Raw genomic sequence first — 27,416 nt, 5'->3', positions numbered from 1 at the left:
CTATATCTAGACTGGCTGTCAACTGTTGAAAGTTCATGATACATACAGCAGGTATACTTCACCTATCCCAGACTGTTGTTACTTTTTACCCTGGCCCACACCATAAGTATAATTGCCGACAGGTGGTGTATTCACACAGTGGTCTTTATACTAATCTTAATTACACAAGTATATATTGGTTATTATTTTGTACTGCTGTCTCAGAGAAATAAGCCCTCTTTCATTCAACCGGATGATGGTAACTATGAAACATATGGAGCATGATGGAGTCACACCAGTTGGAGTCACCCTAGGTTACATCTTGAAAGCTAAAACATATTACCAGACTTAGAGCTCAGCAGGAGTTGCACTCAACTGTGATTGGTAATCTGCATCACAGAAAGGACAACATGTTACCGTCTGACCACTGTATAATAGATGTGAGGTCCATGAGAGGGAAAATACAGATTCTTTACAAAATTAGGAGGCATGAGGAAGGTGAACAAGCGCTTGCTCTGTATGGTCATGTGGGACAATCCCAAGACTAGTGTTTCAGTTTTGGGAAGAATGATAAAAAAAATTTAAAAAAATGCTAGTCTGGCTCATTTGTGAGTGTCCGCAGTTTGCTGTACCTGTAATCTGTAATCTGTAATCTGGTGGTTTCAATGGCTCTGCAGCTTATAAAAAATGTTTACAACCATCTAAACACGACAACGATCTTATGCACTTTGCCAAAGCTCATGCGGTTAAAGGCACACTCTTTTCGGGATTAATTTCTACAGAGCAATGAGATTAGGAGTAAAACTTTCCACGAATAAAATAGGGGGGAAGGGAGGGATTCAAGAATTTGCCTATTGTCAAGTCTGGTGGTTGAATGGAATTCAATTGTCGCAAATAGTTTTATTTATTATTACTAGCTATAACAATATAACTAAAAATACAATAATACAGAATAAATGTGTGACATTCAAACTGTGTAAAATCAGTGGGTTTGTGAAAAGGGAAAGGTTGTGTGTCTTTTTCTCCTCGGTTTACAAATATTTACAATAGGAGGTCCTAAAATTTGTCACCTCAACCAAATCACTTTCAAATGGTGGAAAAACTTTCATGCCTTGGACTAGAATTATTATTATTTTTTAACTCTATCCAGATGAGATCATATAAAACAACACTTAATTTTATCAATATTCTATAAAATCTATTTTACATACCGTAAAAATCATTGCATATGTCGCACTGGCGTAAAAGTCACTCCCCCATTTTTGAGAATTGTATTTAAAATACTTTTTTCCTACATGCTCACTACTGATAAATAAAGACACATGTATGCTTATCAAGTACGTGTATCAAACAACCAAACAAGTTCAAGAACGTTTAATCTACTGTAAACCTGGTTCCCTGAAAGAAAAGATGGCCACCAAACATATTTTATGGGTTGGTGGCCAAATCATATCTTATTTACTTTACTGAGCATTTCTTTCCAAAAGCATACTTATAGTTCCAGCTGCATTGGCTTTACAAATTTGTTGTATTAATTCAAATTTACAGTGCTGCATCAATTAAAAAAGCAAACAAACAATAAACTAAATAGTGCACCATCTTAGTGTTGCATACGGTGCAATTAGATTCAATCTCCAGTTGTACAAATACATTCATTTTGTTTTGTTAATCAGAACCATAACCATAAACATACTTTAAAGTGTACCACTGCATTACACTGACATGTAGAACAAGTTACAGTATGTATTAAAGTCATTAAAAGTACTACATTCAGACAAAATGTTTTCTACATCAGGCCATAAACACTTTCCTCCTCTATCGGCTCGTTTTGGTCCTTGTTTCGTCTCCCGTCACGTACTGTTTCATTAGCATTGCGATTAACATACATTTCCTCAAATTCACAACGTGCAATTTCAAACCTGTTGAGTAGTATTTTCATTTTTTGCCTGACTGTCCTACTTTATCCAGTCTCAAAGTCACCTGCATTATTATAACATTGCAGTTACAACGAACGGAAGACTTGATAAGTTTACTCGGCTTTCTAACCAATAGCAGTTTGCTATGGGTCCCAGGGGTGGGTTCATTCTGAATGTTGGCAAATCAATGGCTCGGGAGGGTGGGAATAAGGAAATTCAAAGAGATGGACAGCTATTGTTTTATCAGTGAACCAGTATAGCTGTGACGTTTTCATAGTCCGAAGATTCATAACTTTAACCACTATTTATGTCCCTCCACATACATGCATCTGGGTCGAGAGGAGGTCAGTCAAGAGTCTGAAAGCTTACATTTAACTTTCCAAATGACTAAGGGTATTGAGAGTAACAAATTAAAACTTTTAATTAAACAGTGGTTTTGTGTTTCTACCCAGCAACGTGACCTGAATGCCGTAGATCCTTAAAAAATAATCGGGTTGTTGACAGTTATGTTTGTGTGAGCTATAATAACTGCGGCTGTAATAATCCCATTGTGACACTGGTACAGTGGCTTAATATTAGGCACACTGGAGCATATGTGATACCGGTGTATTAGTCGCTCCCCCCTTTTAAGGCCCCCTACAAAAAGGCCTAGAAAATCGACTTATACAGTGGTTTTTACGGTAATTCTTAATGTTCTGTATAAAAAAAGAGAGCATTAAACAGCATAATTCAAAAGAATGCTTGGACTTAATATATATATATATAATTATATATATATATATATATATATATATATATATATATATATATATTATCTTCTCATTTTTTTTTCTTTGTTGCAATATTGCACATCATTGTTAACTTGATTCCATTTTTGAGGAGATTTTGCTTTAAGAGCCATGAATTTTACAGAACTTAAAATCCAACCAAAGAAATACAGGTCTTAATGACTCAGGTGTTTAAACAGATTATAACTTAATTTCCAAGCACACAAAAACGTGATTTATCACTGGTAAACATTTACAAACATAACAACCACACCAGAGGGAAGACAGATGAAGATTGATGAACTGTTGGCAGGCAACACTAGGGTAGCAGGCAAGACTGATTGTAAATGTGGTAGTGGTTATGCAGGGGTCAAGTTTAAAAAATAAAGACATGTGGATCTTAAAAATCCAGTTTAGTGGGAAAGGATGGAAAGCTACCTTTCAATGCAGTATTCAAACAGCAATGTATCACAATCAGGCTACATTTACACTGGACAGAGCGACACGAGCGACGCAAAGTCGCAAAATGTCAATCCACACCAGATACAACTTGGAAACGATCCAAAAGACTGAAAATAAATACATGACCCCGCCCGTGCATTCCTATTGGACACACTAGAGATGGGCTGTCCCATTACAAAACAGGTCTTGCTTTGATAAAAGGTTACCATCCGGAACTCCGGCAACTCCATTGTAAAATAAAGGTTGGACTTGTAAAAACTACAGAGCTATTGAACATCCCTATATATCCAACACTTTTATTGTTATCAATATTATTAGTAGTAACTGTACAGTTGTAGTATTTTTTAGTAGTCGTAGTCTGATTTGAAGTACGGGACATCTTCAGAAGACAGCTGGACAACAGTAGTATAGCTGAAGTGATATTTTCAACAAAATTTTATATATATATCATAATTTTCAAAACTATGTACGAGCTTGGTAAAGTTGTTATGTGTCACAATGTATAGAATAGTAGGACCTTGATAATATTTTTGTTTGTTTGGTGAATCTCCACAAAACTTTGATGTATGCGTTATGTAAAGACCTTCTTCTTGACATGGATTTGTGTCACAGAACAATTTAGTGAACAAAACAAGCCACAGCTTAAAATTAGGTCACATGTTCAAGTTGTGTGAATGCAGGATTTCTTGTGTCATTTTCAAAAGCCAGCAAAAGTGCACATTTTTCATTTAATTGCTGGATATATAGACTGCATGTATGGTCCAGTTTATTTTTGTTTATTAATAAACCTATTTTTAGGCAACTTGCATAATCGGAAAGAAAATGTCTCAGTGCTGCTAAATGCACCACCTGCAGCCACCCAGGCATTGTCTTTCTACTGGATGTCTTTGTAGTCGTTCAATTTGCAATCATATAATAACGGATCTTGCTGGGCCTCATAAATTAACTTTTCTTCGTTGACAATTAACATGTTAAGAGGTGTGACGTGTTTTGAGACATGTGCTTGACGCGTGTCAAGTGTGTACCTTGCTTCTGATTGGTCGGTTTCATTCCAGTCGTGCGACGAAGAAAAAAAAGCAAGTTCTATTTTAGCGTCGCGAAATTTTCTCAAAGCGATGATGCTCACGTCACTCACTGCTGGTGTGGGTACTCCCATTTGTCTGCAGTGACCTCATTCGCATCCAGTGTAGATAGGGTTTCAAGTTCTATTCATACGGAACTAGAATCGGTATCTGTTTACCACATTCTTCTATAGTTCTGTGTTTTCAGATTTAGCTGTTGAAACATGCTTGTCATAGTTCCACAGTGTTCTTAATACACATGCTCTATTAGACTTACACTGGTCCTGATAGACATGCAGAGGTCTACAAACTCTTACAAACAAATCAAAATCAATTTAAAAGAATTATTTGAAAATGGTGCCATGAGGACTCCAGTAAGGCCTGAAACACTGTATGCATCAGGTGCATGAACTGGGTGCCCCTGAACTCTGACTGGCTGCTGGTTATACATTCCCTTGGTAATTGAGATTAATCGGTGAAGATTAAATACTTACTGTACAGGTGTACCCATGAACTCACAAGCCCCTCAGAGCAAACAATCACATTGCTTATACTTCTCTGGTAATTCTATTTTCTCATATGCTGCACCCATAATCTGGAACTCATTATTCTAAGACATATGGGAGTTATCATGCTTCTCGACATTAAAGAAAAAAGGTCTGCAGTAATATCCCCCAGTGATCTCTTGTTTTAGATCTATTTTGAGTCTCTAACTCTATTTGGCACTGCACTTAAACTTTGTTATTCATTTCTTGCTAGCTTTTGCTTTGACTCCGTCAAGCACCCACTACCGCTGTTTGCTATTTGCACTTTCACTTTGTAAACATGTACAGCAACCTCATTAGTTCACACTATAATGTTTCACATAGCCACTTACAGTTTATCTAGTTTAGGTGGGAGTTTTCTTTTTATCACAACAAAAACTGTAAATGTATTGGGTATGTTTTAATTTTGAATTCATATTTATGTAAAGCTGTATTAAGTTCAACATGCTCTCCACCAATCAAACCAATCATGAAATCCTGCAGATGGTCGGATTTATGAACTACAGTACTACAGGCGATGCACGTACACGTTTGGGAGAACAACTTGACAGGATCAGATTTGTGGCTGAAAATAACAGCCAAGGAGAGGGATACGGTAAATCTTATTTACTTGTTTATTTACATCAAACACAGGAAATTCACACCCATTTTCACATAGAAACCCGCTTTTCATGTGAAAACGTCCTCTGCTGCCAATCCAGACAGCCTTGGGAGCACAAGTGGAAGATAATCCTACGTCGCCGTTGTTTTTCAGCCATGATGATCTACAATAGCTGGGTTGGACAGTTTCATAAAATACCTCGGGTTAATTATTTTCTTTTTTTCTTTAATTAATAAGCTGTGTGATATATTAGTTGAAATATTATACACTACTAACTTCAAGCCACCCCACCAATGGGCAGTTGAAAAACAATTTGGGCAAGAGCAGTAAAACACAATATTAAACAACCAGGCATGAGGCATTTACAAACCACAGCTTTATTACACAAGCTTAACACTGTGCTTTAAAGTTTCATTCAGATAAGATGTCACCTGACAACCATGGATTCTCTCCTGTACCTGTTCTCTATGCACGGAAACCACATTTTCCCGAGCTGCCTGCAAAAACAGCAGGAGAACACTGCACATGGCTAATTTGCATATCAACCTCCTCCTTTCCCCTTCATTTGCATGCCATCAGGTGAAAAGAGGATCTTCTCAAGTAAAATAAACTGTGGCAATGGAAACCTGAAATGTATAGGGTCATTTTTCATTTGGCTCGCGCAGAATGTCTCGAGAAAAATTAAAACACCCATTTTACATATTTGCAGAGAGTTTATATAACAGTAAACTTCACCAAACATTTATTTTATTATTTAATCCTAGCCTCCTATATGTGTTTAATATTGGATTTGATTATAGTCTTTCACTCACTGTGTGCTTATTAAACGATTATGAGGAAACCCTTGTAAAAGATAAGGGTTGCAGATACCAGAATACATGAGTCTAGTTTTAACTGAAATGACTAAATCTGTCAGAAAGATTTGGCCACAATAAAATGTATCAGGGTTGACCCGAAGAACAATTAAAAAGTATATTACTTGAATGTTAAACCTGTGAAAAGCTTGTTGTTTACATTTGTTTAACTATAATATTGTAAGAGAACGCGTCGCCAAAGGGAACGACCTTGTGGTGAAACAGATTTTTCCCATTGTAAATGCTCCGGCTAACAGACGAGGAATTTCGTTTAAAAGAACACCTTCTTGGCACAGACAGTGAATCGTTCACAATGGATACAGTACTATTTTGCATCCTGATAACTCATCATCATCCAACTTAAATTAAAATGGTTTATTCAGTCTTTTCAAATGTGACATGTCCTTGTGAGAGTGTCTTGAGGTACACTGATTGGTTTATTCAATCTTTCCAGAACTGCCGCCATATCATTGCCTTGTTTTGTATTCTGATTTCCACGAGTGCACCTCATCACTACAAAATGGCATGCAAACAAACAGTGAAATGTTTTCTTTTTCTACAAAAATTGTTTGAGCTCTGGAAAAACCTGAATCAGACACAAGTCGCCGAGCAATTTGGTATTTCCTTTCTGGTGAGTTGCTTCACCATTCTGTTAAATTATGTGTAAGTCTTGTATATTGCTGCTGCGTTTTTTAATGTGTGTAGGGCTGTTGTGTTAATTTAGTTTGACAGTTAGTTTATCTGTACTTTATTATGATAGTTTATTAACATACACTTGCCTATTGCTTTTCTTTTACTTATTTGGTTAATTTCATATGTTGATGCACGTGAGTCATGACAAGTAATACATATTTATTTTTTTATTGATTGATTCATATTGTGTCTGGTGGCTAACTCCATCTTAGAGAACACTTTGGCTATAAGAACGCTTATATGCTTGCTTCCCGAGGGGTGTTCTCTTAGCCGGAGACTACTACACAGTTTGTATCTGTGAATTAGTTGCTATGCCTTAATTCTTATGTTAAAAGGGGCAGGTCTGAACAACTTTTTTTTTTTTTTTTAAACATGCATAATTTTTATATTATGTCACCGTTTCACTAAATATGTTTGATATTTTGGATATAGTAACTGTACATCATTAAAATAGGGATCCCTGTGTACCAAGTTTATGAACTTGTGTATTTCAGTCTCTAAAAATATACAAAACACCATGGATGGTTCTATTTTAACATTGTAAGCAATGCAGCATTGAGATCCACCGGCATTTAGATCAACTGAATAACCTATACAAAAAAAAACAAAAAAACTAACCTGTGAAAAAACTTGACACATAATTGCTATAACTGGTTATGTGTAACTCGTTAGTATAAAAATCCCTCTTCAGACCTCACAAGTGGGTTATTTCCATGTGCCTTCAAATGCACAAAGGGTATCACTTTAGTAGACAATTAACATCATTATGACAGACTGCATCTTTTAACAATGCATAATTTATGTGAATAAATATTTAATTTTTATGAAGCTGGCTAGTCTCCAAGTTGTACTTACTACCAAGTATTAGACTGTTTTAGGTAGGCGTGGTTCAGATGAATAAAGAAGCACTCATCATAGTAAATAAAGTAAGTCAGAAACTTTATCAGACTTTGACTTACTAAACACAATGGCCTACTTCATATATGCAGTGAGCTGTTAAACATTATACAATATTAGTAACACATGAATATGAAACAATGCAAGTACTAAGTGTGCATTCAAGTATGCTAATCAAGTTTAAAAGAACAATATATTCTTTAATTACACTCTGAACCAACTACAGTAAGTTTTATAAACAACAATTCAATAAAAAAGCTCCCCATGACAGACTGTAGAACGTAGAGACTATGGAGTTGCTGCCATAGGCCGTCTCCATCAGTTGTATTTGATAAATGCCAAGCTAAGTCATACAATATTGGAAACGCTGCAAAACTTTAAATGGCCATATTTGTTTGCAATTGACCATGACTGAGTGCTGCTACTGGTTGCTAGGGTGACAGACTCTTCCCAGCTTCCACTACTAACATTCTATTGGTTGGGCTTTTGGTTGGGCACTTCATTCCGAGCGAGGATTCCCCTGAAACATGACATGTTGTGTTTATGTGGTCCAATTACTGCTGATAGCAGCATATATCACTGTTGGTTTGTATACACTTTACTAAAATTCAGAGATTTTGCCAAGTTGTAACTAGGTTGATATGCTGCTTACAATTTCCAGATTGATTTTAAAACATTTAACAACTATTTCAGACAGTACATCTCATTTTTTAAGTTTCCACATTGGAAAAAAGACCCAGTGTGTGATTTTTTTTTTCCATACTGCAATTGTGTCCAGTTATTTTGGTGTACACTTTTTATATATATATACACAAAATAGACTTGCTTTCAGCATGCCGATGAAAATGGATACAATAATAACGTTTTTGTGTACAATACAATATTCTGTGTGCCATGCAACAGATGTCATAGCGTGAGACAGGGTTAGCCAAAATCTTTAGTCAATAATTTGCACCTGGCTAATAAGTATCCGGACAATTCATGATTCATACACATATGTTGGGTGGTTATTTTTGTTGCATTGTCACAATTAGTCAGATTAGCCAGTCACAACTTCTTTAAACAAGGGTGCAAGTTTGGCACTAAGGCGGTAGATTATTTGTTTAATTTGTTAACAACCATAGATAATGATAATTTCTCGCTGGGTCGGGGATACTCACCTGACCCACCCTTACTCAACCATATACACAGGAGAGAAGGTTTGTGTCATAACTGGAGAAACTGGCTGCAAACAGCGGGGGAGAGGGGATTGCTTTGCACCATTTTTCAAAATGATTTGGAGCCTTGTCAAATCAGCCATAAACCTAAATTCAGCTGACTCCAGGGTCTATAACAGACTCATGCAGTCATGCAGAAAGACATCTTATTTAAAGATTTTAAAAAAGAAAGGAAGATGCATGATAGGTTATTAACAAGGTGTGGGGGGGTACTTTATCTATGTTTTGAAAGTCACAGCAAAACTGACTGACTAGTTTTTCTAGTGTGCAGTAACTCAAAAAAGTTTATATATATACCAGGCTGGATGGTGATCTTGTTTTTTTTTTTTAAAGGTACCTGCACAATAGGATGTCCGCCAGAAGACGCCTTCACTGCCCCTCGGCTTCCTTCTGTTTCATAATGAGCGCGGTGATGGGATTTGGGCTGCACATCAACCTGAAGTTCATAAGGTCCCGAGCAAGACGGCAGCTGCCAGTCAAGTGCAGGCAGTGAAGGACTGTAATGGAAGGGAGTGCCCATTAAACATTCATGAGGAGTAGATTAGCACACACCACAATAGAGCATGGCACTATTACTTTCAAGACCATGAATCGCTGCTCATCCTTCACCATCTTACATTTGCAATATCATCAATAATGATCATACCACGACATAAGTAATGTAAACGCCCTTGTTATAAGCAGTGGTTGTGTTATGAAGATTAATGTCTAAAGGAATTTGCACCACAAGGGTTGAGATGTTGCTTGCAATACAAAAGTGGTACAACCCACATTGTCTTCATGTTAGGAACAGTTACAACTGTTTACCAATAAAGTTTATGAACAAAGTATTAATATTACACAATTGTTCATATTTATATACTGTCCAGCAATATATCAAAAACAAACAAACAAGGGATAGGTCATACATTATGTAAGCAAGGTGACATAATATTTAATGCATACATATGTATAAATATCTATACAGTGAATACTAACATAAAGAAGCCAAATGAGTTCTGTTGGATTATGATTTTACTTGGATATTTATATCCTTGGAAATATACTGTATAAACACAGTAGTAGAATCATCTACAGGAGGTCTCTGCGAAAAGCACGATAATATTTTAAATTTTTTTTTTTTTAGATTTAATCGTTGCCAATTATTTTTGTTATTTTCTCCCAATTTGAAATGCCCAATTATAATTTAGGCTCACCGCTACCACCCCTGCGCTGACTCGGGAGCGGCGAAGATGAACACACGCTGTCCTCTGAAGCGTGTACCGTCAACTGCTCGCGTCTTTGCACACTGTGGATTCACCATCCAGCCACCCAGGAGCTACAGCGTGGGAGGACAACACAGCTCCTGGGCAGCTAACAGGCAAGCCTGCAGGCGCCCAGCCAGACTACAGGGGTCGCTGGTGCGCTGAGCAGAGGACAGCCTGTATTTATTTTTTATTATTTTTTTTTTTATTATTGTGATGGGGAAGGGGGGGAGGGCTTCTGTACAGTACATACAAGATAAGTTTACTTTTCAAGAGTAGGCTAATGGCTGCTTATTAAATATGCAACCTCAAAAATGCACAAACACATGTTTTCCAAAAACTGGAAAGTGATATTCGATATATGTCTGGTGACAAAAATACAATGTGTGTGGCCCTTTAAACAATGCACACAACCCGTGGAACATAGCTTTGATTTTAAAAAAAAGTCTTCTTAAAAGCTAATACAAAACAGATAATAGCTTATGTGTGCAAAGTAATTTAAAGGCTGAGTTATATTTTATAGGCACGTAGCTTAAGTGTTGTCTATGTGGTCTGTACCAGGTCTACTGGTACAAAATGTAATTGTACACCTGATCCCAATTAGAAAATGAAAAACAAACACCCCCATAAAAAATGCCTCCTTGAAAAGGATCAGATTACTTTGGTTTACTAAAATAAAGATAGGAAGAATGAATTTAAAGACACTGCGGTACAAGAAAAAAAAACAGCTCACAGAGACACAAAAAATAGCTGTTACTGCGAAACAAAGAGAACATCGCAAAAAAATTAAGGGAAATCCAACACAGAAACACCTTTAAACAAATTATACACCAGTTGTATATTTTAATAATATATATGTTTTATAAATGTTGTCAGGAAATCACTTTTCAAAGTAAAAGTAATATATCTATCTCTGAAATGAGACTGAATCTGAGCCGAACATTCCATCTGCCTTTCCTCCTTACACAACACTGAATAATGCTTAGCTCCATTGTGTTAGAGACTGTGTTACGCTGGTCCCTCCTTCTTCCCCTTTTGACTGGCTCACTATCTCTAGACCTGAGCTTGCCGTATTAGAGTCGGTGCATTTTTATATATATCTTTTTTAATTTTATCTCCTGATTTCTTTTTAATCAAATTCATTACACATACTCATTCATACTTGTAACTAGGCACACTCCCTAGTTAATCCCATTCAAACAATTAAACCTGGAAAATATCTAAATATACACATTACATTATGTACCACTAGACCCCTATCAGGGAGTATTTTCCTTGCAACCTAACACTTCCAGTTTGCATTCCTTCCAATCACAATATCCACAGAATGACATCACATTAACAGCAATAATACGTTAGCTTTGAAGCACAAGGCATTACAATTATTCCGCTAACTGTTTCCCTCCGTCTGGCTGTCAAGTTCATTTCCTATTTAAGATTATCTTCATCAAACACTTTATTTCCTGAAGGAAAATGTGCCAGTGGAAAACAGCTACTGTGTAAACACAAAAATGATGGATAAATCAAGTCCTTAAAAAAAAAAAAAAAACTATCGTGCAAGACAGTGGTCCTCAAAGTGGTGCCCGCAGGAAAATTCATGCCCGCGAAGCCAGGCCATCGTGCCCACGGCAGCTGTTCTTAAATTGTGGGTCTTTAACACATTTCTGATGGGTCGTAGTGTTAGAAAATAAAGAAAGCTTTAAACACGTTTTCCAACAAAAGCATCACAGCAGTCTGTTGACAGACTGATGTTTGATTGAGGTCTGGAGACTGGGCAGGCCAGGTCATTAGATTGCTTTGTCCTTCACTTTCCTTCTTCGCCAGATAGTTCTTGCACAACTTTGAGGTGTGTTTCGGGTCATTATCTTGCTTAAGAATGAAGGACTGCCCAACTAGCCGTAATCCTGATGGAATGGCATGCCTCTAAAGTAAGCTATGATAGCCATGCTGGTTAAGCTTGCCATGGACTTGGTAAAGATCACCAACTCTGTCACCAGCAAAGCAACCCCAGACCATGACACTGCCTCCTCCATGCTTGACAGTGGGAACCACACATGCAGAACTCATGCGCTCACCCTCTCTGCTTCTTCGGTTGGACCCAAATATTTCAAATTTTGACTCATCGGTCCATAAGACCAACTTCCACTCCTCAAATGTCCAGTTTCTGTGTTTTTTGGCCCAGGCAAGTCTCTTCCTCTTATTCTGCACTCTTAAAAATGGTTTCTTTGCAGCAATTCCAGTTAGGCCAGCTTCACGCAATCTCCTCTGAACAGTTGATGTTGAAACATCTGTACTTCTAGTAGCATTTAGCATTTTTGCAGACTTGTGACTCGAATGAACTTGTTCTCTGATTCTGTGGTCACCCTTGGCCTGCCTGACCTCGTTTGGTCCTCATGAGTGTCAAATCATTTGATGGTCTTGGCCACAGCAATTACAGACACTTGCAAAGTTGTTGAGATTTGTCTTAAAGATTGACCTTCATTTCTTATAGTAATTACTTATAGTAATTTCTTATAGTAATTTTTCTTTGCTTAACTGAGTGTATTTTGCCATTTTCTGCTCCCTTACATTCAGAAATGACAAACTTGTGCCTATAGGCAATTTAACCCTATAAGCCCTGCAGCAGTCATTTTGGCGGTTTTTGGTTTTAAAATGTAATTTTCTCCAGTAGTGTAACACATATGGGCGTTCATGTACCTTTCTGTCCATATGTATTAAATGTTGTCACAAATCATAAAATGCGAGAGTGCAGAAATAAAGGAGATATACTGTATTGCATTAAACCTAAAAGCCCTGGAAGCAGTCACATTGATGGCCACACAGAAAACTAGTGTATTTTGATTATACAGAACAGTATTCTACTTTATTATTTTTATTTACCAGTCCACAATGTGTTTAGCTGTAATCAGATTAGCCTCTACTCTCTGTGTAGAATGACTGACAGTCTATTGTTTTCAATCAGCCTTTTGAAGGCTGGCGTCTGCTTGCCAGCTGCGTTGCTTTGGTCAGTGAATTAGCATCAGGACTAGTGAAAATAAATACCAGGGACCGTGGAGTTTTACTACACAACAAAATATGGAGTTGATGTTTTGGATCAGATCGCACGGAAGTATTCTGTGAAAGCTGGCTCCCGACAGTGGTCTGTTCAGGTGTTTTACAGTGTATTGGACCTAGCAGCCATCAACTCCTGGGTACTTTACAAAGAATGCACGGAGAAGAATTTACCAAGGAGAGAATATATTTTACAGTTAGCACAGGAACTTCGCGAGAAGCATTTGGAACAGAGGGAGACTGCCAAGCGTGTACCCACAGCTGAAGCTGACAACCCTGTTGAGAGCCACAAGAGATTCCAATGCCAGGTTAGCAAGTGCAATAAAAATAAAACTGCTGTGCCCTGTGCAGAATGGCGGTGTGGAGAAGCTGTGTATATTGTGAACAGCCTTCAAGGTAAAGGAATACTCTTGTTGAAAAAAAGAAAAATAGTTTATCTGATAATAAACTGATTGCTGTTGAAAAGTAAAAAATGTATTGCTATCATTTCAGCTTTATAAATAAGTACGATATGTTGTAAACCGTTGTCTGTTCAGAAGTTTATTTAATTACGTTTTTTGTTTTGATTTGTAATATATGCTTCAGTTATTCAGATGTTTATTTAATTACGTTTTCTTGTTTTGATTTGTAATATATGCTTCAGTTATTCAGATGTTTATGGTGTACTCAATAAAAAAAAAAAAAAGAAGAATTACATCCGACTGTTTCTCCTTTCGTTATATTATTTACAGTGTTTTAAATACAGCCGTCAGAAAGACTGCTGCGGGGCTGCTAGGTATGAGTATATCTCCGGTCCTTCTAGTGTTAAAGGAAACAAGGTGTTAATTGTGACAGAGAAAATGGGGAGATGAGATTTGCAAATAAAATGTGTGGCACACTGTATATAAAACAGCACTTTCATCAAACAAGAGTTGTCTATGCTGGATGTCTTCTGCAAGGTGAATTGGCTTGTCACACAGTGACCTTTTTAGAACAGACTGCTTCAAATCGTGACAGATCTGAACCTATATATATATCATATATCTAGATATATATATATATATATAGTATATATATATATATATATATATATATATGACGTAGATCAAACTCAGTTATATGTCATAACTTCATATTTCTCAACCAAATAGAAGTGATCCTCTCAGACAGGCACACATTTTTTTTTTTTAAATGCAGCCAGAAGACCAAACCCATTACCTTTTAATACAAAGACATCTCTGCTAACCTTGCACTAACCATTGGATTAATCTGAGGTAGATAAGGCTAGACTGTTGGTATACTAGCCCCTCAAGTGCTTTTCCTGGATGTTTCTGGCAAAATAATACTGGTGTCTGTAATGTGCTTACACAGTGTAAAATGAAAGAGAAGGCATCTTACCTCGTGTAGGATTTTGGTTTGCACCAGGTGTATGGGTTCTGTGGCACTGATAAGAATTCCCCACAGAAGTTTTCTTTTTTGAAGGGCATCCGTCTGTTCGAAAAGTCTTCAGGGGACAGGTCTGCTGTGCCATGCTCCTCTTCATCTGGTTCCATTTTAAGGCTCATGGTGGGGCTAAGGTCGACATTGGTCTTCCTGGACTTAACAGGGATGCCATCCATGTTGTCCATGTTGTCGGTGGTCAGAGCATTAATGGCCGCCACAATGGCGGAGTTGGTGTACTGGTTGGTGTTGTTCAGCCAGGTCTCATCGGTCACACTGAGCCGAGGGGAGGTCTGGGGTGATGGGGTTGGGGAGTGGTGCGGGGAGTAGGAGGAGGGGTGTCTGTAGGGGACGCCGTTGAAGCTGTACTTTCTCTTTCCTCCACATGGAGAGGTTGATCGGGAGTTGCGTGTGCCAAGCCAGTTCTCGTCTGTGACACTGGTCCTGGGGGATGTGGAGGGGGAGTGCCTTGGAGAGGTGAGCAGTGTGCAGGCTGCCAGCCCACGGTGGTAGGCTTCCTCTGGAGCAGTGCCCTTGGGGGAAACGCAAGGAGACTGCCATGGAGAGTTCTGTGGGGAGTTATCATAATTGCATGAGTAGCCTGACTCGTAGGAAGAGGCTTCTGAATTGCAGCTTCTGGAAGACAAACTACTGGCTGGGCTAAGGCAGCTGGGATCTCTGTAGTTGTCCGCATTGGGCAAGGTCAGGGTGACAATTGAGTTTGGTCTCTTGGCACTGGGGATGCTTTCTTCAATCTCTTCTTCCTGGGGGTACTGGCTATTGCCATGGTGCATCCCAATGTAAGGAGTGATTTCAATCCTGGGGCTTTCCAAGGTAGGGGCTCCATTTGGCCTGATGTTAGGAGACAGATAGTAGCCCGAGGCACCGTTGTCCATATACCCGGCTTGATGGTTGGAAGACATAACTTGGCTGGAATGGATGCCGTGGTATGTTGACAAGCAGGAGTTTCCCATGTTGAGGGGAAGTGAGATGCTAACATTAGGTGTTGCATAGTTGAAGGCTTCTGCAAGCAAAAGAGATCAGCATGTTTAAATATACCTGTATTTCATCATAATGGACTATGATCTCTGAATGGCTAACAGCACAAAACAATAAATTCAAGTGGTGCTATCACAGTACATTGACATCATAATTTTGATTTTAAATATATTTTTTTCCTTGTGATAAATATGTATCTTAGCACAATTTAATGTCAAATTGGTATGGGATTTCAATTAATCATGTTAGTTCATTAATTGTTTCCAATATACATGGACTCCAAGAACAAACAGCTACTTTACATTAAAAAAAATAGTTTTAATCTAAATTCCTTCTGTGCTTGTTACTCCATTTTTTTTCATTACATGAAGATGGGTTTTGACGTTTATAGTTAACCTACACCTGACCAACATGGTTGGAAATATGGTTTAGAATCTGTTTCTGTACCAAAGCCTACATAATAAGCAGCAATTGTTTATTTTTCTACCCACAATCTGTCAGTGATATCATATTTATTTTTACAGTAAACTATTTAGTAAGTATGCAGTTGGACTTCCTTATTAATGTCTTGTTTTTAATATATAATGTGTTGAAGACCACAGCAACTACAACAACAACAACAACAACAACACACACACACACACACACACACACATATGTATATACATCATTTTAAAAAGGAAAACTGCTGTGAACCAAAAGGTACAAAATCAAAAAGAAAAAGCTAATCAATTATATTAATAAAATCAATTATATCAGGACGTTTCAGACTATACGTCCTTCTTCACAGGGACAGGCTTTGTATATGGGGCACTAGTTATAAGGGACAATAGCCAGTAAGCTGCTGTTTGAAAACAGACCACAAATATAATCAAGAAGGGCAATTATAAAGGATGTTATAAAGCTGTCTATTGTATTTTGAATGATCACTACAGTAAAACCCAATATCACCTTGCGTTACCATATGCAAACTATTCCAAAGTCCATCTTGGATACCCCTTCATCTAGCAGGGTATGTACTGGTCTCTTTTACAACGTGTATGTAGTTCACATACTGCCAATTTACCCCCACTCCATCATAACCAGCCACCAAGCAATTTGTATCTATTTTTAAATTTGATTAGAAGTAACAAAATGTAAGCAATGTGCTTGTAGAATATGTATAAAAAGAAATAAAATACAGACCAACACTTTACAAAGTAAAACAATTTTACAGTACTGTATGACATTTAAATTATTTATTCTAAAACTAAACAAGCATGGTTATTTTTTGCTGTCTTAGAAAGATAAATGTTAGCCCACTCCTTTTTTGTTAAAACTCCCTTGTACTTTTTTGCCAAAACAGAAAGTTATAAAGATCTTTAATGCTTTCCAGAAAGCACTATTTTAATTTGCTATTTTAACTGCGTAGACAATGTTCCAAGTTCCCATCTCTAGACATTGTATTACAAACCTTTACTACTGATTGAGTCTTCTCCTTGGTTGTATTCAAATAGAAACTCAAAATCAAATTCCTGCTCTTCTGTTAAGGAGCTCATGTTTCAGTCTTTCAACAAACTGCAAACATGTCTCACCAGAAATGGATAAATCCTCCTGTTCAACATGGATCAGATTCAAACAAAGGCAGATACAGCTGAGGCACAACGTGGCAAAGGAAGCACAATGGCAGTTGGTAATTTGGTGAATTAAAATGTGTTTGTGAGACGCAGGCTCTGTCTCTTTTTAGCTGGGTGTGTGTGTCTCAACCCTCACTCATTCGTACGACTCATTCACACCACTATCTGCCACCAACTCTAAAACTGTAAAACCCATTTCCTTGTTTTCAAAAAGAAAAGCCGACTAATAAGCTGTTTGTCTTTATCTGCTGTCAGCTTCCTTCTTTGAAATTTTGCGCTCTAAGAAAAAAGTCAGTAAAAGCATTAACTACTTTGCCTCAAAGCATTGTAAGTTCAAGTCCAATTTTTGTTCACCATTTTTGATAGATATTCAAACAATGCCCCTTTAAACCTAGTATTAGGTTTTGTATTATGGAATTCAAAATAGTATTGTTTATCGTGCTGTTTGGTTTTAGACTGAAAGCATTTGATTGTTCAGTTATAAGATTAGTTATTTTATACACTTATAATGGCACTACCTGAACTGAGTTTGCATTTAACAATTTCTTATCTTATCCTTAAAAGAGAGACATAAAACAGGGGTGTTACACTTTTTTGTATAAGGGCAGTGTTTAGTATGATACACCAATAAATGATGCAGTCTGCTTAAAATGCCTATTTGTTTTTTAAACAGAGGAATATAAAGCCAACAAATGCACTATACTTGGTACTTTACCCAAACCTATTGGAATCATCACTCCTTTCTAAGCTCAGTTCTTTAGCTGGGAAATTAAAGGTATTTGGAACCTCTGTCTTACTTAATGTATTTGATTCATAACATTTTGTGGGTCTGTGTTTATTATAGCTAAATCACAGAAATAAAGAACTTTGCACCTGAACTAGAATGTAGGTCTGCACATAATTAAAAATCTCTAAAGCTGCCAATCAAAATATTGCAATTATTTCTTTTTTTTCTATCTGTGGATAGACATTGTTACAGCTGAGCCTAAACAAATAAACCAGCATGTGAAACAGGCCTATGACAAGATCACTACAGGATATGAAACTGAAATTAATATTATTTATTGCAATAATTCAAAAAGCAATATGTATCTTTAGTTTTGACTGTGAATTCTCCCTTGCACCTGCTGAGGTACAAACATGCTTGCCTTTCAGTGTTTTCTGTTTTGCATGAAGACATCAGAGGACATGCATAATTAATATTGGTTTTGCATACCTGTTTTTTTTAACATATCATGGAGAGTAGGCCTGTATATCTTTAGTATTTATTACTGATAAATTACTCTCTAGCAATTAATTATGTACAGGAACGAATAATACAGACAATAGTTTATCTTTGCATGGGCCTTTGTAATAGGTACAATAAACTTATTGATGCAGTCGCTGTGAAAAAGGTTTAAGAATTGCTCTTTATCATTTGACATGACAGTTATCTTAATTAAAGTTTGGAGGCTTGAATCTAACCACAAATACTTATGAAAAAGATAGAATCTTTTTTTTTCCTTAGGTTGCTGTTCGGATTCTGAGTTCAATTTTTTTTTTTTGTGAATCTGTTTGTTCGAAATTAAAAATGTTATTCAGGCGATAGTCCCTCTCAGCCAATGAACTTGAGTATATTTGTTCTCAGCAAGAACAGTTTCTAATTGTGGGTGAATGAGAAAAATAGGTGTAAACAGCTCAGTATCTGCATGCTTTGATGACACTAATTTTATTTCAGTCCTAGTAAAGCATTCATTCAGTATAGAAACAAATAGTTTGAGAATAACTAATGAGTGAAGTTCAAGTTTTAATCAGGTGTGAAAATAAACATTTCATATATATATACACACACACACAATTAGTTAAAAGGTTTGGTGTTACGATCCATTTCACGGTGTGGTTAAATAAAAAAGGGACCCAAGGACACCAACATTATATAGACGAAAATTGATGATTATGGTCGTGTGTTCCAGGTTACCAACACAGACCCAATATGACTACTTGTAGGAGTGTATACTGTAATTACTGTAGATTTATTCGTGGGTTCAATGGAACAGTCTGTAATAACAGATTTAAACATGTGTTGTCAGACATGGTTAAGGTGTATGATTGTAAAATCAACTCTTTTGACTGAGGAGTGAAATTGTTGTGTGTAGCATGGCAGATGATGCACAAGAAATGTACCTGAAATGTTCTGCGATCTAACAGGTGATGGGTCAAAATTACTATTGGACTATCTTACCCAAGTTAACATTAGGTAGTCTAAGATTTCTGCTAACCGGGATCTTAGGAAAAGGTTCTGTTTTTAAAGACTAGATTGGTCGATATCATGTGACATGTGAGATGCTTATAAGAAGGTATAATAATAATACTAGGAGGTATAGCTCCCTCTGCACATCCCACAGGTTCAGTTCAATTCATTTACATTCTCTCAGAATGTTTTGTTTTGTTTTGCATATTTTGCATATTCAAAATCCACACCCAATAGCACCAGGTCACCACATCTTAAAATCCTGTAATTTCATTGATTCTGCACACTCCTAGTATGTACTGTATAGATCTATTTTTTCTCTTCATGCACTGTAGTATGACTATGAAGCAGTTATTTGGGAGCGTGAATGTTCTTTTTAGAGTGTAATTCAGACTATAATATCTTGGTATAAATCAATAAAAGTTGGAGGTTTGTGGATCCTCTGGGTAAGACATTAATGTCCGCGTCACCAAATTGAATCATTCAATTTACACATTAGCTAATTAAAATTGTTAGCATTACAAATACCCTCTTCACTGACCTCTCTCATTTGTGTTTCGATTTCATCCTACATGCACGCATCATGGACAACATTCTAGATTATTCCGTTTTGTCGGATAATGACCTGTTTGCTGTTTCCATGGAGCCGAGATCCACTCAACCAGTTCCTCCCAGGCAACAACTTCGGTAGGCAGTATTTACCACTCCAACCTTCTCTGCCCAGATGTCTGCTTCTCCAGCACCAGAGCCTTTGTCTTTTCCATGTCACCCAGCACAACAACCGACTCACTCCACTGTCTGCCACAGCTCCCGCCTGGCCAATCGTTCCTCTTCAACTCCTGACATAAGAGAGACTGGACGATCCCCACACTCCAGCATTATCTTCATAGCAACAACATCCCCTTCAAATCTACAGCATGTAAGGAGAATTTGTTTCATTTACTTCTCTCCACTCTGCAGCATCCTTCCCGTCGCAGGCGCTATGACAACACCATAGATCATAGCCCGCACCCCTTGCATCAATGCCACAAAGCATGTCTACATCTGGAAAACACTGAAGGCAGGACCTTCACAGTACATGTCGATCAAATGTTCATTCAGCAGATCCATAAACTATTTCACAGTCAGCAGCTGCTGCTCCCGTGATCCATCCCGGGGTTTAAGTGCCTGCCACTGTTTTCCAACAAGCCCCCATATACCTCCAACTGTAATCTTTCAGGTAACTCCAACCTCACCGCAGGCATCCAGCAGGCCCCTGCAGTGACCTCTTCGGCCACCGTGGGTGTCCAGCAGGTCCACATAAAGGTCCTTTCGCTGTCCAATGCTTTTCTTCCTTCAGACTTTTCAGCTGCGGATTTTCAACGCGGTCCGGCAGCCCATTTCTATTCTATAGCTCAAACTGCCTCTTCCCTCCTTTCCAGCAGTCCAGCAAGCCCCTGCTTCCTTTCCAAACTCACAGCAAGCACCTGCTTTTCTTACTTCCACTTTGGGTTCCTAGCAAGCCCCCTCAGTAGGTTTCGTGTTCCCACCTCAGCCAGGCCCAGCTCTCTTTTTCTTTTCTTTCCCCACAGCTACGGACGTCTAGCAGGTCCCCATAGCCGCTCTCCTCCTACCCTGCTTTCTCAGCCGGCGCCCCAGCGCTCCAGTTTCTCATGACCCAGTTTCTTTACTCACTGACACTTTAGATTCCATCAGTACCAGGGTAGTTCAGTGCGCTGACCTTTCAGTTACTCTCAAAACCTCAGACCCTGCTTATCAAAACACTCACAATTTCTGAGTTCATTTTAGCTTTCAGCCAATTCAGACACATCATTTGCGAGTTGTATCTCGACTGCTGCCGTGAGCTGGATAACTATTTGTCCATAATTCTAGATCTGTCAGTTAAATTCGGAGGTTCCCATTTTTTTCGAATATCACAAAGCCTTTTCTGCCAAAGCCGATGGCCATCTCCAACAATGGAACCAGAGGATCTACTGGGGCATCCTGGACCAAGACTTATTCTCCTGTCTTTTCACAGGTTTCCATCTCCTAGCGTGTTCTGTAAGCAGTTCCACTGCTCACCCTACTATTTCCTGCTCCCTAACTGAGCCTCTGCCACATCCCCTCACGTCCCTCCCTCACAATCCTCTGCATTCTTTCATCCCTACCAGATCAAAAGATGGCCATGGATGCAATATTACATTCTCCTGTAGTGACCTCCCTGGACACTATGAGTGTCCAGCACACCCCCACAGTGGCACCTTCTCTGTCAAATGCTTTTTTTCCTTCTGCCTTTTCATCTGAGGGCTTTCAAAAGGGACCCGCAGCCCCCTTCTATGCTGTACCTCTTCGCAGGTCTCCGGCTCCTAGCACCCACCATTTCCTGCTCCCTTACCGACCCTCCATCCTGTTCTCTCACGTCTCTCCCTCACAAGCCTCCTCCTTTCTCCCACACTTTTTCCATCCTTTCCTTCATCCCTTCCAGATCAAAAGAAGGTCATGGCCGCAACATTACTTTTTCCAGATTCCGCTAGCTGTGCAACAATTCCAATAAAGAAGCCTGTTTAATTTGTCCATATCAAGTAGCCCCCCCAACCCCCCCCCCCCCCCCCCCAAAGAATTCCCCTCCATGGCCCAAAGAATTCAGCACCATTCCTATACCTGATCAGTCCTCGTCATTGTGCAAAACGTATCCGGTCGCTGCAGCCGCATTCCTTTGGGGGTCCTCCTGGCACAAAATTCCATTCCTATTCACTCTTAAAATTCAGCTACAGTCCAAATCATTAACAAAGGTCATTCATGCTCCCACATATAGCCCAAGAAAAAGCTATTCTCAGAATCGCTCCCCTCTCACTGCAAACGTACTGGTCATCCGGGAATTGCTTTAAAAATGTTCACACTGCATTCAACATTCCCTTCCCTTGATTTTTAATGCCTGTAGTATCACCCTTCATTATGTCCCTTAAGAATAGAACTATAAGAGTTTCCTCTATCAAAGTTTCAATTTCCAGTATCCAGTTTTTCCACAAACTCATTCGTGGTGCCTGCAGCTCTACACTCAGCAACTCAGAAATTTCAATATTCCTGAAAGGGCTTCAACAATCAGAATCTCCTTCTCCCCGGCTCGCCTATCTATCGCCATCAACATACTCTCCCAGTGCATCACATTTATTCGCTCTTGCTACTCCTCCCTGTTTTTAGACAAAACATTAGAAGCCCCCTTTTCTCCTAGCTTTCTTGAGGGTCCTCAGCGAGCATTATCCTCAGACCCACTGTTCATTAAAGAAAGTGAAGCAGTTGTCACCCGCCATTGGTTTTCCTTTCTCCTTTCACCTTTGCCAGATCTTTCCAGGTCTGGATTCATGGCTGAACAGTTCTTTGGTCATTCTTCAGAATCTCTTCAGCTTCTCGCCACGGAGTTCCAGACTCCCTCATCAAACAGTTAGGTCGTTGATCCTCCAGTGCTTTACCAAGTTTACATCAGAACAAATATTATAGATCTTAAAAATGTTTTTACTAAAATGTGCTCTTAAGTGTTAGTAGCCTGCCCAGAGGAAGGGCAATCAGATCAGCCATGGATTCCCAGAGGTTTATTTCCCAACTGGGGTTTTGTTTTCCTCTCCTGCAAGCTAACAATCATTTGTTAAAGGTTGGCTAAACCTTCAAGTGGGCTATATCCAGTACTACTTGCTGCATTGAGCTTGTTCTTTTTTGGGGTTTCCACCTCATCCAGGCGGCTAGGCAGCGAGCCATCAAACCAAGTTAGGTTTGATGCCAAATGAATGTGCTTATAAAACATATTTCTGTGTAATTTTGCATACTCTGCATTACTCACAATAAATATTTGTACTAAAACATATTGTGACTGGTGTTTATCCCGAACAACTGAATGTTAAGTTGGCTGGATGTTGATCATTACATTACGCAAAACTGGGAAGGAATTCCCAGCCAATTCATTATACACAATAAATATATTTTGAAATATTTTGGAATTACTTTGAAAAAAAATAAATAAAAAGCCAGATTTTCAAATTGTTTACTTATTTTTATTTCCAATACTTTCCTTATAATCTGTTTAAAATATGCATGCTTTGTTTTGTGTTTATTCATTTGTAGGGTTTTCAAGAGCAAACCGTTAAGTCTGACCTAACCTCCACAAGCAAACACAAATAGGCACTTTTATTTCCTAAACACAGGTATTCTGAATGCTAATCCCATTTCAGGTATGACTCATAATATGATCGTGGGATTGTGAGAAACTCACTGAACCAAAAACGTACATAACGTAATGGCTCCACTACATTATTTGAGCTCAGAAAACAGATTCCTGCACCATAGCAGCACTAGTAATTTCGGTTTCAAGTAAATGCCTTTTTATTTAAATCACCATATGGAAAAACTAAAGCTTGGGGTTACTCCTGCGGAAGTGTTGAAGACAGTAATCCGTGCAATTCAACCAATTGGTGATCCCAGGTACAGACACATTTGAGCAATTTAGAAATAATTGGGTAAAACAGTTATTACCCACTTCTATATATCAGGCATTTACGAAACTGATGTTTCAGGAAAATACCAAATTAATTCAAGTAACTTTAGTATGGACTGAGTAGAAACTAACCAGGCAGTTCAGCAAGCTGTCATAGGACAAGTCGTATGACAATAAGATGCTATCCAACATGAACTACGATTAATTATGATGCATTACTGGTACCCCCTTCTGGTTATTTGCTTTCCACAGTGGCCTGGTGCTTTCCACCAAACTTTGTGAACACTTTTTGCTGAAGTGACTTTCTAAAGCACCTGGTACTTTGCTAATAAATAGAATCAGAACAGCGGTCACTACACTTAATGACCTATAACAATATTAAAGCTTTACACTACCCCTTTGAAACATAGTATATTGTACTGGAAGAGGATCCCTGATTTGGTACAAATAGGATCTTTTGACATGTGGGATTCGGGCATTCAGATATTGTAGCTCTGACAATATGGACTGCAGGACAGGATTTAACCACCAAAGGCTGGCTTTCACACAACCTTAAGTCACCACAGAAGAAAATGGGGATAAGCATCTTTGCTAGAGTCAGCACACTGGTAATATAAGAATGTTATGTGTTACCAACAACCAACCAAGGTTACATACACAGCCGCCAGTGCCCCAATCTGCTATCAATTAGAAGATTTATACACATGTTTATGGAAGTCTGGCATCTAATTATTTAATGAAATTAATATGATCCTGTTTAGTACTTTATATGACAAAATCAAATACCCATGACACTTGAAAAAAGATATATTATTATTATTTTATTTTATTTTTTTACCAATCAATAGAAGGCAATTATGGTTTGACAACCAAGCTGATGACAACCTTGCACATAACACAAAAACAACAGACATCTTAAAGGACTTCCTAACCAAGAGCAGCTATCCAGCTAGAAAGATACAACATCACTCTTTGGCAGATAGTCAAATGTTATATCATTTCAACTGCCACATAGCCATGGCATGATTATGGCATGATGAGAGCAATTTTAGCAATGCTCACAAACAAACTGGTAAATGAGTAACCTAATTTTTTATTTTTTTTTACTACAACTATTATTATGACTGATTTTTTTCTTTTTAATGTATAGACTTGATACTTTACTAGTCAAGAAGAGAAGACAGTCATTGAATGTAGATACTTGATTTATCCAGGTATGGCAACTGATTTACTTCCAAAATGGACACTACAATCCCCCCACAAGTTTTTTTTTTTTTTGTATTATTATTATTTTTTTTTTTTTAAAGAACTGCAATGTCTATTATGTTTAGATTAACTTTGGCTGAATAATGCTTTAAGAGTTTGCTGACAGGTGTGCTGGGCACAGAAACTATTAGGTGGTTTCATTTCCAGTTGATATTCTGTATTTAAAAAACAACCTGGTACTGTATATACTTTGGCATTCAATCCAGTTACTTAAAACTATAAATTCGTCTACTCACAGATGGCTTGGCATGCAAATCTATAAAAATGTAAGTCAATATATACTTTTTTTTTTTTTTTTTTAATACCTATCAATTGTACTAAGCTATTAACTAATGTTTCTATTGTATTCCGCCAAAACAAAAAGGCAAAGTCTGACTTTGATTCCAAAGCGAAGTTTGTGATTTAAACCCACTTACTCTAAACTTAACTTTCGACTTCAAAACGCTTCTCAGTGTTAACTTGTAGGAATGTGTCATTTGTCGCTGAAACGTAGTTTTCAAAATAATAATAATAATTAAAAAAAAAAAAAAAAAAAAAAAAAAAAAAAAACCTTTTAAAAATACTAATTAAAATACGACTTGATTGAAAGTGTTAAAAGCATGTTTTGTACAATATAGCCGTGTTGGTATTTGAGCTGCGAATCTATTGCAGAATTTAGTACTGCATACTTACGGAAATGTAAAAAACTTAATGCAAGCATAACATGCAGAGGGGACACCTATTGGCAGTGATCTGCAGGGATACCTTTCTTTGGGAAACTGCTGGAGACTCGAGTCGACATCACATCATTGGATTCATACTGGCTGACGCTAATTCCAATAACTTTTGCTAAAAACAACTCTACACACAAAATTGTATTACTTTACAATCGTCAAAACCAATAATTGACGATAAAACAATGCATGCAAAATGTGTATGTAAAATAGTTACCTTCTTCTGCAGATTTCATGTTGGTGAAGGAAGAGAATAAATTAAATTCCAAAGTTTCCTTTGCCAGAGCTGAAGAAACCAATGGTCCAAATGCAAACTTTGAGACACTCAGGCTATTATTATTCTGCATTCAACCACCGCTTTTCTCCTTCTTGATAATAATAATAATAATAATAATAATAATAATAATAATAATAATAATAATAATAATAATAATAATAATAAATTCCTTTGCAGGATACGATGAAAATACAATTGTTTGTAGTTATACTGAAGCAGTTCAAGTGACAGTGACTTGCTGAAACGGAAGACAGTGAACCTGTGTGTGCATTAGAGAAGTTTTAGATGAATGACTGACTCTCTTTCCTTGGAGACCGCGAATGCCTGGTGTTTTGGCTCTCTGATGGTAATGTAATTGAGAACGTCATCTGCTCTTGGTCTCTCTGACGCAGGATTGCTCGTGGCTCCTGTCTTTTTAAAGCTGGAAAACACCTTCGAACCCTCCCTCCGCCCTCTCATGGTGACGTAACCCACACCCTGCCAGCTCCTCACCGAAATCAGAGGGAGGGTACAGACCTTGAACATGCCGCACAACTAGAAAGTTATGGATTGACAGCTAGAATGGGTCACTGCTTTAAAAACTGACACAGCCCGAGCCAAGCCACCTTATACAGTCACAGTTTATTTTGTTGCTTAAATGTTTTCAGTTAGGTTCGCGGACAAAGAGAGATAGGGTAAGGGTACGTCCAAAATTATCAGCATTTCTTGAAAGCGTGCGCTGGGAGGTGGGCGGGTATGACATTTTTTATAGAGTTTCAAATATTTACATGCCTTCCTGAAACAGTACTGCAGACAACAGAGGTTTTATTTTTGTCAGAGTTCATGATATTTACATTTTGGTTAAGAGATCCTGAATACGTTTAATTGCACAGTGCATGGGGAGTAAAGAAAAACGGCAAGGGAGTCAACATGCTTACATTCGGTCATAATTTTTTTAGGTTTACAACTTTTTTTTTGGCCCTATTCTATAAAGTTCCATTCTGATTAAATGTCATTATCAATAAAACAATTAAATAATTTGAATGGCAGATGTTACAGTACCTTATAATTAAATGAAAACAGGCTACTGTTTATTTCTCCATGTCAGAAAATGTTTGTTTTTTTCTTTGTACTGTTTAATACTACTCAGTTTCATTTTGAAATC

The 27,416-nt window shown here is 37.9% G+C and overlaps 1 protein-coding gene across 4 annotated transcripts in view; it reads right to left on the bottom strand.

Moving 5' to 3' along the window:
• Positions 1 to 26,644, bottom strand: part of LOC121313331 (nuclear factor of activated T-cells, cytoplasmic 1-like) — a 124,204-nt gene extending 97,560 nt beyond the window's left edge. For 3 of the 4 annotated variants that reach the window (XM_041245740.1, XM_041245737.1, XM_041245739.1), the window contains exons 1-3: positions 26,213 to 26,644; positions 14,665 to 15,730; positions 9,330 to 9,489 (exon numbers count right to left, since the gene is read on the bottom strand). In XM_041245740.1, the coding sequence (XP_041101674.1) occupies positions 9,330 to 9,489; positions 14,665 to 15,730; positions 26,213 to 26,342 (1,356 nt within the window). In that variant the 5' untranslated portion in view covers positions 26,343 to 26,644. Of the gene's footprint in view, positions 1 to 9,329; positions 9,490 to 14,664; positions 15,731 to 17,158; positions 17,259 to 26,212 lie in introns of those variants that run through there. The other variant, XM_041245738.1, reaches the window with a different exon arrangement.
• Positions 26,645 to 27,416: the final 772 nt, after the last annotated feature.

The sequence above is a fragment of the Polyodon spathula genome, chromosome 3, assembly GCF_017654505.1.
Source record: "Polyodon spathula isolate WHYD16114869_AA chromosome 3, ASM1765450v1, whole genome shotgun sequence".
In the NCBI taxonomy this organism is placed as follows: domain Eukaryota; kingdom Metazoa; phylum Chordata; class Actinopteri; order Acipenseriformes; family Polyodontidae; genus Polyodon; species Polyodon spathula.
The sequence above is the reverse complement of the archived record's forward strand: the minus strand, read 5'-3'. Positions and strand labels throughout refer to the sequence as shown.